This window comes from Notothenia rossii (assembly GCF_949606895.1).
Source record: "Notothenia rossii genome assembly, contig: scaffold_120, whole genome shotgun sequence".
In the NCBI taxonomy this organism is placed as follows: Eukaryota; Metazoa; Chordata; class Actinopteri; order Perciformes; family Nototheniidae; genus Notothenia; species Notothenia rossii.
Window position 1 is genome coordinate 70,969 of NW_027639886.1, and position 18,822 is coordinate 89,790.

Genomic DNA, 18,822 nt, shown 5'->3' on the forward strand with positions numbered 1-18,822 from the left:
GCTCCATACTGTTTCAGAGATAATCCTTGATAATCCATGATATGGCGTTTCATCACTTCAGTATTAGTTTAGAGCAGCGGTTTTCAAAGTGCGAGGTGCGCCTCCCCTGGGGGGCGCCAGAGAGCTTCAGGGGAGGCGCAGCGTGAGACACAAAAGAACGAGAAAAAGATGAGTAAAGTGACACTTGCCCACTTGTGGCTGTCTGTGGAGACCGAGTTCCCCCACCTCGCCAAAAGGCTGTAAAAGTGCTCATTCCCTTCACCTTCACCTACCTGTGTGAGTGCAGGTTTTCCGCATTGACTTGGATCAAAAGCAAGTACCGGTCAAGGCTGCAGCCAGAGGATGATCTGCGTTTATTCCTGTGTGCATCAAAGACGCAGACTCATTGTTCCCACTAAAGTAGGGGTGAGTGTAATAAGGAGGCAACGTTGACGTTCAGTGTGTTGCCGGGAGCATATAAGGATTTATCCACCATGTTGAAAATGTTAAAAAAAATATGTCTTGAGAACACGGCGTGCGAAAATATACGGGTCGTGCTGCAGCTAGATGTGCCTGTCCTCTGTAAGAAGGTGTCGGCGACTGACATGCAAGGAAGAACGGCTGTCCACAGGCTGTTCCAACTTTAACAACTGTATTAACTTCCAGGGTAGTGAATTGAACATGCAATTGTAATTGGGTGTGTGGTATATTTTCATGCACGGACACGCATGTTCCACAACACACAAACTGAACAACACTCAATTTTCCGATCGCTACCATTGTCCTTTCGATCTTGTTATAATAACAAGTGCACGTTACTGATGCAATATGGTTGAGACCATTCAGGCTATTCTAGACGGGTGCAAGGAATAGTCCAAGTAGTGGGGGAGTTTTATACAATATGTTTAAAACATAAAAATAAAAAGGTTTAAAAAAGTTATTGTTTAATGTTTTAAGGAGGTGACGCTACTCAGCCAATCAAATCGGTGCAGTCAGCACGATAGATTCAAACACACACAGAGACACGACAAGAGGAGAGAAACGGTCATTTCAAATGGCGGACGGTAGACAGCGAAAACAGAGCATTTAATTACATTTTCTCTTACTGGACCTCTTTGAAATGCAATTGAATACCCCTGCATTATAGCAACAACAACAATAATAATAATAATAATAATAATAATAATAATAGCAATAATAATTGGGAGGGGGGGCGCGGCTGTTCTTATGTTCTCTGAGGGGAGGCTCATCTACCCACACTTTGAAAACCCCTGGTTTAGACAGTAGCTGCCGGGTCCCGCATGAGCTCAGCCCGTCCTCTTTTTTTTAAATCAATTTTATTATTTTTTAAAGCTTTATACCCCAAATCAGCACTTTAGAAACAGGAAGTGAAATAGAGGGATATGAGGCATGGCTAGAATGGGTGATCTGTTTGGTATTTTGAGCAAAACACTTCATAGACATGTTTTTTATATATTTGTATATATCTGAGACCTATGCTATTGCCTAAAATGATAGGTCCACTTCAAGGATTTTTACTTCATAAAATACAATATTTAAATCATGTATTTAAGAGACACAACTTGGATAATTATGAGATTACAAAATCATAAATCCCAGAATTCCTTTGAGATGAAAGTATCAAATTCACAAGAAAAAACTAACATTGTAAGATGTGGTTCCTTGACAAATAAACCCACTATTTTCCAATTTGAGTCTCAGAAAATGTTCAAGTTTTTTCTTTTGTCAATTCAAGACTTTTATCTTGGAGATTCTGCGAGTTTTTCCGGGAGTATTACCCAGCTCCTTCTTTGTTAGTTGTTTGTAATTTACTTTAGTAGTGTGCTCTGACGACATATATGTTTGCAAGTTTTAACAGCTATTTCTTCTTCTTACAGACGGGGAAACTTATACTCAAGCCACGACCAAACATCCAGTAACCGTGAGCTGGAGTGTGGCGTCCGATGTCTCTGTTTCTATCCGCTGATCACTCTGTGTCTTTAGTCCTTTGGCAGCACTGAGGCGCTTCATCATGCGTTTGGAGGAAAGAAGAAATGACCTGATTTTGCCTTTTAAACACTGTCGCTGTGCTGACTGCAGATGAACGCTCAGATGTGTTAATTTCTGTTTCTAATGTTGAGCATGTATTTTAATTAATTGTTTCTATTTTTAAAGTTATTTACCAAATAAATATTTCAGGTGTGAAACTGCCTCCCTTTTTGGTGTTGTCGTATTTAATGAAAAACCTGCGTATGGGATTTATTTGGATTTCAAAACCAATAAATGTTTTGATGCTGCTGCAGTTTTTATGGATGTATGCTGCAAATATGGATAAGATAAGATCAGACTTTACTGTCCCAGAAGAAATGTATATTTGATATATGCAGTATCTGCTAGTAAATAAATACAAAACATATTCAAGGTAGGATAGGTAAGAAACAATGACAACATGTTTTTTAACATTTGTATTTATTTTTATTGGGGTTTAATCCTTTTATTTAATGTAAATAATAGCATAACTTAAAATATACTGATTTTAATGTTTACCTTTATTTGAATTGGTTTTAATTCTTATAAATAAATTCAGAATAATAGGATTACATAAGAAATAGGGATTTTTTAAAATGTATTTAATTTAGGTTTTATCCTAATAAATACATCTGAACAATATAATTACGTAAAATGTATTTAATTTAAATCTTAAAAAAAACAATTTTAGTATTGTTATTCCTCTTATGTTTATGAACTGCGTTATATTATTATAATTTATTATCATTATTGTTATAATTATTAAGATTTTCATTATTATTATTATTATTATTATATAGAATCACCTGTTGCTATGGATTTACGTTTGCGATGTTGCGTAGGGTTGGTTTTTGTTTTTGCGACAGCTTCTCGGCTTTCTGTTAGCAACAACCACTTCACGGCACATCTTCCACATGGCCTCCACCAAGCTGTAACTGTGTTTTGTGTTTGATATTGTGTCTCTAAATTACCAACAAGTGGGACTGAAACAACATTACATACGCAGGTCGTGCTCTCACAAGGACTGAAATGGGTAAAAGTAAAACCACGAAGTTTAAACGTCCGCAGTTCAACGCGGTCGGGCTGCCGGTGAACGCGGTGCAGGAGGCGGGGGAAGAGGCAGAGGATCCCGTGGAGGACGACTGTCCAGCTGCGGAGCTCCTGGAGAAAGTATGATCATTCATATATCACTCAAAAATACTCTGCTTATCAGTTTCTTAATGTTTAATCATTGCATTGTGGTCATGCATGCAGACACTTCAGTAACACCAAACAGTGAGAGAATCCTTCATGGGTTTAACTCAAATGCTTGTAGTAAAGGTATAATTAAATAAGGTTTGTTTTATATTTTAGATGTTTACAATCAGAATTCATGTTCTCGTCATACAAAGGGGAAATATACGTTGTTACAGTATACATTGGGACGAAGGTAATAGAACACTATTATATAAAAAGTTAAGTACAGTACTTGAGTAAATGTACTTAGTTACTTCCCACCTCTTGAAATAACTGTTAGTTCAGCTGTTTAGTTATGTTACATCCTTGCATGGTTGTCACTTGTCATGCATGCAGACCTTTCAGTAAAACAGGCAGAGAATCCTTCATGGGCTTAACTCAAATACTTTTAGTAAACATCTATGTCAGCTTCCTGTTAAAACATGTTTGTGCTGTTTCCATCTACCAAAATAGACACTAGAGTTAAAAAGAAAAAAGCATCAGAACTACAATTGTGCAAATGTTAAAAAAAAAGTGTATAACCAAGTTTTTCCGAAAACAAAACAAAAGATATTAAAATATGCTGTCGGTGCATTTAAACAATATTTTGCTGCATTTAAATTACATTGTGCTTTCATTTTCTGTTAGATTACACTTGTGTGATTTCCCTCTTAAGACTCACATTTAGGCTTTTGTTGTTACACATTTTTGCTAAGAACTTACATTTTTTCCGTCTAAATAAACGTATGTTAATCTTTTGAAACATGTGTCCCCAGCTGCAGAGTCCCAGTGCAGATGTGAGGGAGTTTGCGTGTGCCAGCATCTCCCGGGTGGTGCAGCAGAGCCAGAGCATCCCGGGCCTCCTGCAGCGGGACGCCGTGCGGCGCCTCGGCCCCATGCTGCTGGACCGCAGCCTGGCTGTGAGGGAGACCGCCGCCGGGGCGCTCAGGTGAGGAGAGGAGGATGTTAGGAAACAACCACAACAACAACCTGAGGCTCGGACACAACAGACAGAAAGCAAATAACTAGCAGCGACAGCAGAAGCGTTTGCAGGAAGATGTTGTGTCCCAGATAAAAGAGAGTGGTCCCAGTCAATTTTGTTTTTTAATGTATTACTATTGAGCTTAATAACAATTAATGAAAAGAATGACAACATCAGAATCAGAATACCTTTATTAGTAGCAGCTGGGTATATATTGCACATAGTTTGGGAGGATGTTGGGGAACAGGGCCAACAACAACAACAACCTGAGGCTCTGACACAGCAGACAGACAGCAAATAACCAGCAGCGACAGCAGAAGCGTTTCTGTGTTTGAAGATATTTAATAGTGGTTACTTGTAGTCTCTATCTATACCATTAATGCTCTAACAATGTAATATCCCCCCTCTGTGGGACGGATAAAAGGATTTCAGATCCTGATTCATAGTCATCCCTTGTTTTTGTATCAGAGAGCTTCCTGTCTCCTGTCCTCCAGTTGACCTTAAGTCAGAACGACTTCCCTGGATATTTCAATGAGACGCTTGCTCATCGTACCGCCCCCAGCTCTCCCTCTCCCTCTCTGTCTTACACCAACACACACGCCTGAACACAAACCAACTCTCCCCCTGAACCATGAGTGTATGTGTCACTCCCTGAGTGTGTGTCTCTCCCTGAGTGTGTCTCTCTCTGAGTGTGTGTGTCTCTCCCTGACAGGAATCTGAGTGCATGCGGCGGTCAGGAGGTGTGTGAGGACATGGTGAAGCACGACGTCATGACTCCTCTGACAGCGCTGCTCCGAGAGGTGAGACGCTGCTTCAGCTCTTCTCCTCCTCCTCCTCCTCCTCCTCCTCCTCCTCCTCCTCCTCAGCAGCTGTTGCCGCCATATACTCAGCACATGGGGTTATTTTTTTACTGTGAATTTCTGCACCCACACTCACACTTATTGACCAGCGTTGGACTCAAAATATTCAACGGCTTTATTTGTCCTTTGCACAATAGCTACAGGCTCGTTCTGTCTATGAACATATGCAACATACAATTTACTTTTAAGGTCCCATGTCACGGCCATTTCTACTGATCATAATTCCATTGTTGAGGTCTACTAGAATAAATGTATATTGTGCAATTTTCCAAACTCACATTGGTTTCTCATACAGCATCTCTGTATAGCATGTGTAGCCTGGCTGGGAGTTTTGTGTGGATTGGTCGGAACGTAACGGCTCCGCGGACGTTACGTCACTATACCCAAGAAGTAAACAATGGAAAAAGAGAAATGTCCAACGAGGCGTTCTGGGGCAGCACAGACAGGTCTTCTCTGTGTTAGAGTTTTAGTCGCTACAGAGTGTACTTTGAGGGTTTGTGACTCTGCAGACCGTTTACATGCAGACAAACCTTCATAACACACAAGGGGACGGGTGATAACCAGAAAAACTTGACATGGGACCTTAATTAAAAAAAAAAAGAAGTGCAATAGACAAAATTATGCAAATAAGTTGCAGGAATGAGATAAAAAGATAGAACATAACGATGGAATAATCTGATGGTCTCTGATAGGTCCGTCTTAAAGCGTGTAGGTTACATTTTGAAAGGGATGCTTTTACATATTTCAACCTCAGCTCTTTATAATAAGTCTATATTATTGTTAACCAATGTGTATGCAACCATTGCAGCATACAAAACATTGCTATATCATCTTAGAGATTTTCAAATTAAAGTCCTGGTTTTAAATTACATTTTTTACCAGATTGTCAAACACATATAGTGGCATTTCTTTCATGTTTGGATATGGAGAAGATGACGTGCTATTTGTTTGGTTTCCACTAGGGGCGTTGCAGCTCTGTATTTTAAATGCAGTGCATCAACATCTTTGCTGTTGCTTACCATTGGCATACCCCAGACTGAAATTCCCCATGGCATTTAATATACAGAAAATAATTAAACATTTCAGTTTTTTAAATGTAAACTGTGAAATGATGAGAACAATTCATATTTGTTGGTTACGATCAGAACTGATGTTACAAACAATGATTTCCTCAATAAAGGTTGTATCTGTGACCCGCTCTATCGAAATCAGTTTGAAGTCGCAACGGCTCATTTCAAAATAAACGTGGATTTGTGTAAAAAAAAAGAAAGTTTTTCGGGGTTCGGGTGTTTTGTTTGATTTTAAATAAACAAAGTCTTGGCTTTCAGAATATGAAACTTTTATTTCCCAAATCAAACGATAAATACATTCTTTAAGCTTTTAAAGGGAAGAAGACAGCTCTCACTCGCACTGGGCTCTTCCGCAGCGCCGCCCCCCCTCCCTCCGGCTGACATTATGAATGCAAGGCGTATTGTAATCATAGATAACACGGCAGGGTCCGTTAGAGTTTGTTTTCATCTGATTTTCAAATAAACAAAGTCTTGGCTTTCAGAATATTAAACTTGTTTCGGTAAATTCAGATGATAAATACAACTTTGAAGCTTGTAACGGCATAATTACAAGCAGAGAACGGAGTAACTTGACATCACAGCAGGCGTAACAACAGCCGGTGTTTCTCATTAGGGTTTTCCCGGGAAACAAACACAATACAGACACACACACACACACACATGTATACACACACACACACACACACACACACACACACACATGTATACACACACACATGTATACATACACACACACACACACACATGTATACACACATACACACATGTATACACACACACATGTATACATACATACACACACACACACACACACACACACACACGTATACACACACACACACACACACACACACACACACACACACACACACACACACACACACACACACACACACACACACACACACACACACACACACACACACACACACATGTATACACACACATACAAACATACACACACACACACACATACATACACACACACACACATGTATACACACATGTATACACACACACACACACATGTATACACACACACATGTATACACACAAACATGTATACACACACACACGCACACACACACACACACACACACACACACACACACACACACACACTCGCGAGCTTCCCCCAGACCAGTAATCCAAATGAAAATATCTTCCCTCCGTAGTATTTTGATCATTTGCTATTAACCAATCAGATCGATGGATTCCAGAGAAGAGGAAACTTTGAAGGCCTTTTTCTCAAAATGATGACTCGGTGACAGTCATTATATAATGTGACATATTTTGCTTAATATTTGGAGAACAAAAACAATCGTGATATCATTAGAAAGCTAGGAATCTCCTCTTTCCAACAGCGTACAACTCAAAATGTGTCTTCGGCTCAATGCGACTGATTTCGATGGAGCAGGTCACATATCATATTCAAATATCAATGAAATATGATGAAATTCAATAACTTTTTTTTTTCTGTAATTAAAAACAACAACAGTAGCAAAGTAAACACACATCTAAAGAGATACAATGTGGTATTAATGATCAGTATCAACGTTAGTGACAATATTGAAGCTCTGGTGGATTAAAAACAATATTACCATATGATTGTAAGGCAACATTTTTGTCCTCAGTTCATCCAAGACTTAAATATGTGATGCCTACAGTATTATAATGACCTATATTTTCATCATGGAGCGTTAACACTTTGCACATGTGAGGCTGATCGATGGAGCTGTTGGACCCGTGGTTTTGTTGTGATCTGCAGCACAGACTTTGTTTTCTTTTCAGAGCTGTGCAGGATTTGAGAGCGCCGCTGTGCTGAAAGAGAAGAAGAATGCAGCGGAGGACGTGGCCAACGAGGCCGTCAACCTTTTGTGGAATCTGTGGTAAGACAAGGGGTTGTGTTTTTAACCTTTTACCGAGCATGCACAATGGCTTTGGACGCGCTACAACTCTAGCTGCATGCAGAATCTCTCCCGGGCGCTGCACTGTACCTTCTACCCCAGGCCAGAACATTGCATTTTTACTTCATCTTAGTCACTATCCAGCTTTTGACCCATTATCCATCATTATTCACACAAATATAATACACTATGTCTCATTTCTCATTTCTTACCCATCTTATGTCTGTCTTTCCTCTTGTGTTGTTTTTTCTAGTGAGAGCAGCAGCCAGTCTCTGTCTGTCTTCAACAAAGCGGGTCTCCTGGACATGGTGGTGCAGTGTCTGGAGACACACCAACACAACATGGAGCTGGCCATATCTGCGGGTACGTCTCATTAAAGTACCGTTCATTTGTAGTCGTCGTCCCCCCCCCCCCCCCCCCGGATCCATCTTGTTCTGATTTGTTCCATCATTGTTTTGGTCATATGGATTGTCTTTGTTGTAATTTTATGATGTTTTTTATTCTGGACACACAACATCTGATGCTTGTCTAACCATCCTGGGAGAGGGATCCCTCCTCAGTTGCTCTTTTTAAGGTCTTATCCGTGTTCTCCCCCATGGATTGGGTCTTTTTAGGGTCTTTTCTTCCTTGTGTGCTCCATGGGTCTTAGGATGCTGCTCATTCTGAAAATCCAACTGAGACATTTGTAAATACTGATATTAGGTTATTTTAATAGATTGATTGATTGATTGACAGCAGGATGTGTTATTCATGAGGAACCTCAACTTTTATCCAAATATCACAAAAGGACATAAAGTCACTGCTAGGGATGGGTATCGTTAAGGTTGTAACGGTACTACTAGTTTTATCAATACCGCTTATCGATCCGGCCTTTTAACGGTATTCTTATCGGTTCCTTTAAAAAAATTGTTTTTATTAAATAAATAATATTTCACATCAAAAGAAACAACAATGTTTTAACAAATCGTATTAAATAATGTGATGACAGAACTGGAAACAGAATAGCGGAAACTTTAACAAAATAAATAACTCAGTTACCTCTAATCATTAACCCATGTTTGTATAATGAGTTAACTCTGTGTGTTTCTGCTAGCATACATACCACCTGACGTGGAAATGTTACTCGTGGATGGGGCTACAGAGCTACTAGAAAGACAGTGGAACCCGGTGCATTCCTCCGTCTGGATGTGGTGCACTGTTGCTAAATGTTTAGACAAATTGCTCGTGTTACCGCCCTTACATGCTAAACTCTTTGCACTTTTGGTAACGAGCATCGAGACGGGTAACCTCACCTCGGAGTGTGTTCTCTCCACCATCTCCGCAGTGTGTTGCTGCATGTAGCAGCTGCGTGTGTGTGTAAACCACCCCGCCCCCTCGCACACAGATGGGAGAGATCTCGTCTGGATTGGAAAGATCGAAAATACACCGACCATAGACGCATTTGTTTGTCTTTTTGCATGTTAGAAACGGAGTTGGCGAAACTAAGACTGGGAGATAATGTTTGTTTAGCAGAAGATATGACATATATTTTTTTACATGTCTCCAGTACCGATAAGAAGACCGATAACGTTGGAGCTTAACGGTACCACAGCCTTTAATAATTCAGCCCCTGGGCCCGTTTAATACCGGGGCTCGGTACTCATCCCTAGTCACTGTCCAGGTTCATAAAGTGCACATACCTCCAAGCTGTACTGACATTTAGATCCTTTTAAAGGTTCCCTGTGGAGATGTTGTCCTCTAATGGTGCTATTTAACACGTCTTTATGTGTCGGCCCCCTTGTGTCTTGTGCACGGACTAGAGGACGCATACATGTGGGTGCTGCAACACACCTCCTCTTTCCTGCGATAGACAGCAGGCCACAATGCGGCAAAGACACACAGCAGTGCAGACTAATGGGTACATGTATGTAAGCAGGGCTGGGCTCAACACGCTTTAAAGACAAACACTCATGCAAAAACAAATGCAAACAAAAACAAAAGTCCCCATTACAAATTCCTTTCTCTCTGCCAAACATTGCACATGAGATTATTTATAGACGTTATGCAAAATGTGGTAAAACTTGTTGTTGCAGTGACCGAGTGTGAAAGCAGCTTCCACTCCCAGAAATGACTGGAGACGTGTGAACGGTCATTGACATCAAAACATTACTAATGTCTTATAATAGCCATTACTGTGCAGACACTGGGCCTCGACACGCAAATACATGTTGATACCATTGACTCTCATTCACCAACAACTCTCATTTACCGTTAAATTAGACTCTGACGTTCTCCATCGGTTCTTATTTAGGATCTGTTCTAAGGTAAAAGCAGTTATATATTTATACTAATTACTAATCGTGATTATTAAACAAAGGCCAATGGGCTTTTAACACTCCTCTTTTTGTCTTTAGTGGTTTTATATCTATTACTGATGCTCGTTTGGTTTTCACTATCTGAAGGTTTTCAAATGATTGGAGTCAGTGTTGCACACCAATTCTTAACTTTTAACTAAACCATGGGCGTAGGAAGCTATGGCTGCGACGCCCATGAACTAAATGCATTACCATTTTATTTGTATTTTCAGGCCATTTAATTAGTAATCATGATCAGCTTGCACACAATTTCAATGTACAAAGACAATGGGATTTATCATTGAAAGAACGCAAGTCTGGCAATTCTGCAGTTTAGATACATGCCATAACATTTTAGAATAACCTTCGGAAGAAATTAGTCCCATTGTTAGTAGGCAAGGTCCGTGGCCAGCCTGACCTCTTCCTCAATGTGTTTCTGTAGTGTACTGAATAGAGTTGCCAGAAACTGACCATGATCAAAATCGATTATTCGGCAGCCCTGGCGAATAAAAGGAACTCTTTTTACCTGCCGCTTTGTTCATCTTTAGTTGCACGTGTGAGGGAGAGGGGGGGTGTGTAGCGTGCGTCTGCTCTGCACGCAGGCTTCCTCCAAGTTTACAGTAAAACAAACTGGTGGTGTGACCAATGGCCATTTACAATTATTAATAGTATTACTATTATTAGCATTAGTCTATATTTTGGTTGAAACTAAGCCAGAAAAAAAAAAAATATATATATAAATAAAATCGATTTTTAAAAATAATATTCGATTATGGAGACTGTAACGAATATTCGAATAATCGAATAATCACTGGCATCCCTAGTCCTGAAACACTTGGTGACTCTGTCCTTTCTCTGTGTGTCCAGCCCACTGCCTGCACACGGTGACGGAGGATAACCCCGAGCTGCTGCGGAGCACCAACAGCGCCGTGCTGAGAGTCGTGGAGAGCGTGCTGCTGACGCCTGAGACAGACATGGCCCACACACTGCTCAGGACCCTGGCTGCAGGTACCACATCCCTGAGTATTAGTGAATACATGAATAGTATCAATAGTCCACATGACACCTTACGGTGCGTTCACACCTGCCTTGTATAGTCCGGTTGAATCGAACCCTGGTGCGTTTAGCCGCTTGGTGATGCGGTTCATTTGGGTCGGTGTGAACACAGTCCGAGACCTCTGAAGTGAACTAAACAACCGGACTCTGGTCCGCTAAAAAAGGTGGTCTCGGAGCGCTTGCTTGCGAACTCTGGAGCGGTTCATTGCTGGTGTGAACGCAGTCCGCACCAAAACATAGGAAGCGCAGTATTTACGTGTCACAAGAACGCGGATGTCTTCAAAATCTTTAGCGAAAGACTCTTTCAAGACATCCGCGGTTGTTTAGTTAAAGAGTGAAAACAGAATGAAGTGTTGAACAGTGTCGTAACAGTAAAAATTCTCCGTCAGCTACATAAAAGTCAGAACACCTGTCGTCGGTGAAACGCCCTCCTTTCTGCAGAACGTCTCATTATATGTGTTAGAATGTTTTTTAACGGACGTTGTCTGATGATATAATCATATGCGCGGGCCGTTAGAGTCTGTTGATCTCCAGATTAACAGCAGCATGAGAATCACCTGCCGAAAGTGCCGATGCTCCATGGCGGAGGCTCTGGTAGAAATTGCCGGGATTTACGTTTTTACCCCCTTAATGTCTGACCAATGGTTGAACAGCATTTCCGTGCACATGACTTGTGTTTAAAGTTTATAGTCCGTTTGAGTTTTATGTGAACACAAACTGAACCTTCTGAAAAATGAAACGATGTAACAAACTGTCGTCTGGTGCGCACCAGAGAACGGACTATTAGGTGTGAATGCACTCTTAGTAAACAAAATCAGTGTTGGAAAGTACAGTTAACTCAAGTACTCATTTTAGGTATTTGTGCTTCATTTGAGTATAGTGCCGCTTCAGACTTATACCCTGCTAATATTCAAAGAGGATATATTGTTCTTTTAACTTAACTTCCTTCTTTTTTCTTATACAAATGTAGTTAGTTGTTATTTTAAATCCCGTCTTAAAACCCACCTTTTCTCCTTAGCATTCGTAAATAAGTAGATTGTTGCTTTCAGTGGTTCAGCACATTTTTACTATATGGTTGTTTTTATTTTGTAATTGTTACGTTTATTCTGGTTTGTTTTGTGTTCGTATCTTTTATGTGATTTTATACTTATTTGTTTGTTTTGTGAGCTGAGCTGTGTGATTTTATATGTTGTGTATCTCTCCGTACAGTCTGGAGGTTTTAAAGTGCTATATAAATAAAGTTGGATTGGATTTTAAATTCTGATTTTTAAACACAACACTTAGTACAACTTTCTAAAATATGATCCTTTGATGTAGATTCAACTATTCAACATTATATTGTTGCATGTTAAACAATGAGTGGGTATATTTTTCTAAGTATTTAGTAAAGTAATAGTTAAGTAAAGAAAAGTTAAAGTAATTCTTTTTGAAAAAACATCTCACAGTTCCAGCTTTTTGAATGTGAAGAATTGCTGCTTTTCTTTTTGTAATATTTGTAACATATTTCAGAGTTTTGTTCTGCCACGAGTACTTCTTCTCCTTAAACTTAAAGTACATTTTCCTGACCATACTTATTTATCCTTTTGTGGATTTCTAATTCGAATGTCTCCTCTCTCTCCCCTGCTGTGTCTCAGGCACTCTGTGGAACCTGAAGAGCAGTCTACCGTCGGCCCGTCAGGCTCAGGCTCTGAACGCCGTGGTCTCCACTCTCTCTCAGAGCCTGGATCTGGACGCAGGAACGCTGATCCCTGAGCTGAGAGGAGCAGAGGAGCTCAGTCAGAGGAACACCGACGCTGCAGCCGAGAGCGAGCAGCAGGCTGCCGGAGGAGAGGAGGAGGAGATGATCGAGGAGGAGGAGCCCAAACACACGAAGAACGGGATTGCTGCAGACAACGACTTCTCCGACCTTCTACCTGTAAGTAGTGACTTGAATGTACTCTTCCAATATGAGAGTCCACACGATAACAAAGGTATCCCAACTGTAGCTGAGTACATGACATCATCAGGACTGTTTTAGGCACATGATAGCTATGTGATTAACATGATGATTCAGCCTCTACGGAGATACACATATGACAAGCATGCTCATTTCTGACGTGGAGCTAATCTGAAGTAAACATTGAAGACTGCTTTGAACCGGTATTCCATATAATTCTCTACATGTGATGCTATTTGTTTACCTCTTCATGCATACATTTTTATTATAAGGAAATAAACAAGAACATCCACGAAAGACAAATAAAATACCAGAATATGCAATCCTAAAATTAAATAAGGAGTTTAACCCCCGGACCAAACGTAATGTATTGTTTCAGGAAAGATCATGGAGTCCAGATTTGTTCAAGGACACCAGTTCAATTTGTAACAACTTTGCATAACATTTGATTAAGCTGACAATAAATGGTGTCTTTAAAGTAAATACACATTTCAGAATCCTGCAAGTACATTCACTTTAAATAGGTTAACCATTTTAAGTGTTTTCTTTTTTAAATTGACATATTTGACAAAAACAAATGACTAAGGCTCTTGATAAGCAGTTTTTTTTCTTCCACTATTTCTGGAAATATACGATGTGGCGGGAACTGACGTCTGTGTTTTTTGGCGACAAAGCAGTTATTTTTGAGGGTCCAGTTTACGCCAGGGGAAAAGGTGTCGTATGTGTCATCCTGAAAAGTTATCTGCACTGTCAGATAAAGACAAAAACTAAACACCATCAAATATATTATTCTGTGCAGAGTAGATGAGAAAAAAGTCAAACTACACCGAAAGCAAAATAACACACCACATTGTTTAACCTGTTAAGCCCCATGCCTTTGTTTTCACGAAACTTTGTCTCAGGGCTTCTTAACATTTATGAAACTATTAATGTTCCATACTCACTTAACGGGAAGAAACTCAGCTAACTGACGATACGAACCATTTTTACCGAAACAAAACACAAGTCTCATAAGAAGCGTTTAAATGAGCCCTGAGCGAAGAAATGCTATCGCACTTAGCACAGAACTCACAGCTTAAATACCCTTATTACTTATCGTATCTGCAAGATATCGATTAGCAAGCTGAGATTCCACAGATTCCAGAAATATTATTATCATCACTGAGCGATCCGAACTCGTGACAGGGGAAGCGAAAACAGACATCACAGCACGTAGCTTCACGGAGGAAGCTTCTTATCTTAGCTTTTCTGATCAACAGGTTGTGTTCAATGGCATCAAAACGATAAACGCTGCTGAAGGTTAATCCAATGGTTAATCCAATGTGTCTGTCACTTTGAAATGATTCCTGATAATCCATCTTCATATTTACTAGTTTGAGCCTATGTTTCAGTTTTCAGAGCATAACATCGCTTTCGACTGCGTGCGCATAGTTCTCACTTGTCAATGGTATCGTGTATGTGGAACTTTCCCTTCGATTCTATTGGCTCTAAAGGCCCAGATACACCGGCCCGAAATCGGCAGTTAATGGGAGTCAGGCCGAACATGAGCGTGGGCACGCCCTATTCGGAGTGGTGTGCGTCGCACCGTCGGGTCTTTTCTGCCGACCTGACGCCTTTTCTTGTTGAATCGGCGTCGAGAACACCACCGGAAGTCGGACAAAGGGATAACACTGATTGGCTGTTCAGCTAGCGAATCAGTGCATGAGAAGCGTGAACGGAAGTGAGGGAGGTAAACAAATGATTTAAGCGTGAGTCCAAGGGCTGCTAGCTCCCGTTACCCCGTACCTCCCGTTCGTCCTGCTCCTGTTCGTTCATGTTTTCAATGGACGAGAGTGAAAATGGAAAGAAAATACGCTATTTGTTGTTTGTTTATATCACGGAGTCTGTTCTTCTTCTCTGTCTTCCGGTTGTTGCCTCTTTTGAATGACGAATACTCACTACCGCCACCTGCTGGTAAGGAGAGTTATTGCCACTCACGTATGCGCATTTCATACGTGCTCGGCTCGGATTTGCGGTGTGTTCCAGTGCGCGAAGTCGGCAAATACGCAGGAGAGTCCGGCCACGCAACAGTTGGTGTCGGCGTCGGCGACTTCTCAGGTGACTGGCCGGTGTATCTGGGCCTTTACGGTTAAAAAGAGGTGTCAATCACCAACATCGACCAATGGGTTCCAGAGAAACGGCAAATCCACCCAAATGACCCCAAAGGTGTTTTTTTTTGCTAAACCTCTCTAAAAAGGTCAAATGTCACTTGTTTTGCATCAATCTTGATACAGGATACTTATTATATGTTATAGTTTGGATTCCTAAAGCTTTTAGGCTCCGATCCCATCATTCAAGGGTGGTTTTCACTTTAAGTAATGTTTTTATTTTTGGACGGACACTATAATTTATATTTCTTTACTATGTTCAATCTGAATTTACTTTACAATAAAACAATTCTATATTGATTCTGACTTTTCTACATCCAACTCACAGGTTTATCATTGCTTTGAGAAAGAAGATTATTAATTTAACCCTTTTAGAAGTGAAGATATGGTCATTTGTTCTGGGAATGTCATTTTCGAGCCTGAGGCCTGAAAAACAGGGGTTTAACAGGTTAATGTCCAAAAATGATTTACCAATGGCTCCATAAGGAGTTTACCCCGGTTTTCATTTCTGTAAATATACAGAACGTGAACTGACGTGTGTTTGTGGCGACAAAGCAGTTATTTTTGTTTACGCCAGGTGAAAAGTATGAGTCATCCTGAAAAGTTATCCGCACTGACAGAGCAGACAGACTGTAGGGTTTTTTTTTTGGGGGGGGGGGGGGGGGGGGAGTTTAGGGTTCAGCTGGGAGCTTCAGGCTCTCTGACGTCCCCCAGACTCAACCTCTGTGAGACAGAGCTGTCCCCCCCGTCCCAGCCAGAGCCCGAGACCAGGGCTGACATGATGGGGACGAAGAAAATCCCCTGTTATACTTTAGGTTATACAGCGGGGTCATGTCCATCCAGGCTGTGGTTTCACTTGTGTAGCTTTAATAACTACAATTATAATTATTTTCTTAATAATGTAAGAAAGATTTTTGCTTTGATTCAAAAACATTGCAAGGATAAAAAATGCAAAAAATCCCTTCCAACAATAAAAAAAGACTTAAAATAGTGCTATAAAATGACATAATGGTGCAATTAAAACACAGTACTAAGCAAGTAACGAGATGAAAACGGTACGTAGAATTCAATACCATACAGCAGAATAAAGTCCTCTATAAAGTATTTGACCTTACTACTAGTCTAAGAGTTCTTAAATGAATAAAATATATTTTTTTGAACACGTTTTGAGAAGTGCTTTTTAGTTGTCACTGTTAGACACTCACACAAAACCCTGAACACACTATTAAAGATGTCCGGTGCCTTGCTCAAGGGCACCAAGGCAGGGCCCAGGAGGTGAACTGGGACCTCTCCAAGTAGCAGTCCACACTCCATATTTAGATCTGTTCGGGGACTTGAACCGGCGACCCTACGGCTCACAGTCCAAGCCCCCCCCCTACTGACTGAGCCACTGCTGGAGAACTCTGTGGATGCAAAAATAAAGAAATACAATTAAACAGTTGTCCTAAAACAATCAAAATCCAAGAGAAGTGATTTAAAAGATAAATAATTTCTTCCAAAAATAAAAACCCAGCACACACTGCAAATAAAATATATAATTTCTAATCTTTCTCTTAATGTTTCCTTGATCTGTGACACCCCAATGCAGGTGTCCCTTCCCTTGCATCACAGTTAAAGAAAAGGACATGACTGTGTTTGAGTTCATCTGTAGAGAGATAGATCTCTCCCTTCAGACTGGGAGCTAACGATGAGTGTTTTGATGCTGACTCTCTCTCTTGTTCCAGAGGCAGCAGGCAGAGCTGAGGGAGGCCACGGCGCTGCTGACGGCCCAGCAGACGTCTTTAGAGATCATCGTCAACATGTGCTGCTCTGATGGTGAGTGAGACACAGCGCTGACCACCCCCCACCCCCCATTATCCTGTCCCTGCTGAGGATATCATAGCGAGGGAAGAGTTCATCCGAGTGCTGGGCGGTATATCGACTCTGCAAGATATATATCGATATATTTTGATTAGACAATTACACTATGGAATTCTGGGTAACCAGAAACAGGTTTATTACCAGGTAAGTTTACACATACGAGGAATTTGACTTGATGTCATGGTGCATACATAACAAATAAGTAAGGGATAATGTGCAGCGAGGCGGTCATTACACCCGACAGGCTGATCAGGAGCCCGACGGGGGTTCTGTTCCCCATAATGACCGCCTCGCTGCACATTATCCCGCTTATTACATGGCCACATTCTCAACAAAGTAACGATAAGACTCCCAATATTAATTGAAATGCTTTTACAGATTTAGAAAATGTTTTTATTGATTTAAAAAATAGTAGGGTATTATTGATTTAAAATGACATGCATCCGCTAAGAAAAATAGTCCGTTGTTACCGTTTGAACTAACGTAGCAACGGCAGGAAGGCGGAGCTTTTTGATTACAGATTTGAAAACATCGTTGCTTTCTTTAAAAGTAGCACAATTCATGATGTCAAACCTTGGAAAGCATCTAGATATCCCTGCCCTGATGCCAAAGGAACTGGCAACTGAATATGTTTTGCCGTTTGATGTCGATGTCTGGACCCCTGCGTAAAAAGGAGGGTTTCTGCCAATTACTTCTCCGCTGTTTTCTTGTCCCAGTTCAGTTTGCTTTTCGGCCAAACTGTATACAGTTAAATCGACCAGACTTATTTCTGCAGATGTGAGCGTCCTTAACAACGGTCAATAAATCCTTGACAGCGGTCTTTCTGTTCTGGATTAACAACGTGCCACGTGTTCTGAATTGACCAATCAGAATCGAGTATTCAACTAAGCCATGTAATAACATAAAATAATATTAGAAATAATAAAAAATATAGCAGTATTTACATAGCAATAGAATGGAATACAATTCGGCAGTAATACAAAAAATAAAACTTGCACCTTTATGTATTTTTAAGGTAGGGATGGCAGGGGTTTAGGTCTTAGGGAGGGGGGATAGAAAGGTGGAGATTAAATGTTATTATTGTATGGTTGTATGTGTTCTTCAAAAAAACATATACAACATTATAATGAAAACATGTAAATATTAATGCTGTCAAAATTAACGCGTTAACGGCGGTAATTAATTTTTTGAATTAATTGCGTTAAAATATTTAACGCATTTAACGCATGTGCATAATGGCCCGCCCCATACATCCCATCAGTGGCAGCGCTGGGGTAGGCTACAGCCATACCAAGAAATGGCTTAGCCCCACCTTAGCCCCACCATGAAAAATGATGTTAAAGTAAGCAAACTAAAGTCCGCCAACTCGCGCCGAGTAAATTACACAGACAGCAGTTAGTAAGATTGATTTCAGTAGCCACTTGTCTGGAAATACTGAAGACTAGAAAC

General features: G+C 40.5%; 1 protein-coding gene across 1 annotated transcript in view; it reads left to right on the top strand.

Annotated features, from left to right (window-relative positions):
• Window positions 1–2,876: 2,876 nt before the first annotated feature.
• heatr3 (HEAT repeat containing 3) overlaps window positions 2,877–18,822 on the top strand; it is a 33,048-nt gene continuing 17,102 nt past the window's right edge. Inside the window, exons 1-8 of the mRNA XM_079695520.1 lie at window positions 2,877–3,177; window positions 3,999–4,171; window positions 4,917–5,004; window positions 7,926–8,023; window positions 8,295–8,404; window positions 11,242–11,382; window positions 13,065–13,345; window positions 17,238–17,328. Coding sequence (XP_079551646.1) covers window positions 3,037–3,177; window positions 3,999–4,171; window positions 4,917–5,004; window positions 7,926–8,023; window positions 8,295–8,404; window positions 11,242–11,382; window positions 13,065–13,345; window positions 17,238–17,328 — 1,123 coding nt within the window. The 5' untranslated portion in view covers window positions 2,877–3,036. The remainder of the gene's footprint in view (window positions 3,178–3,998; window positions 4,172–4,916; window positions 5,005–7,925; window positions 8,024–8,294; window positions 8,405–11,241; window positions 11,383–13,064; window positions 13,346–17,237; window positions 17,329–18,822) is intronic.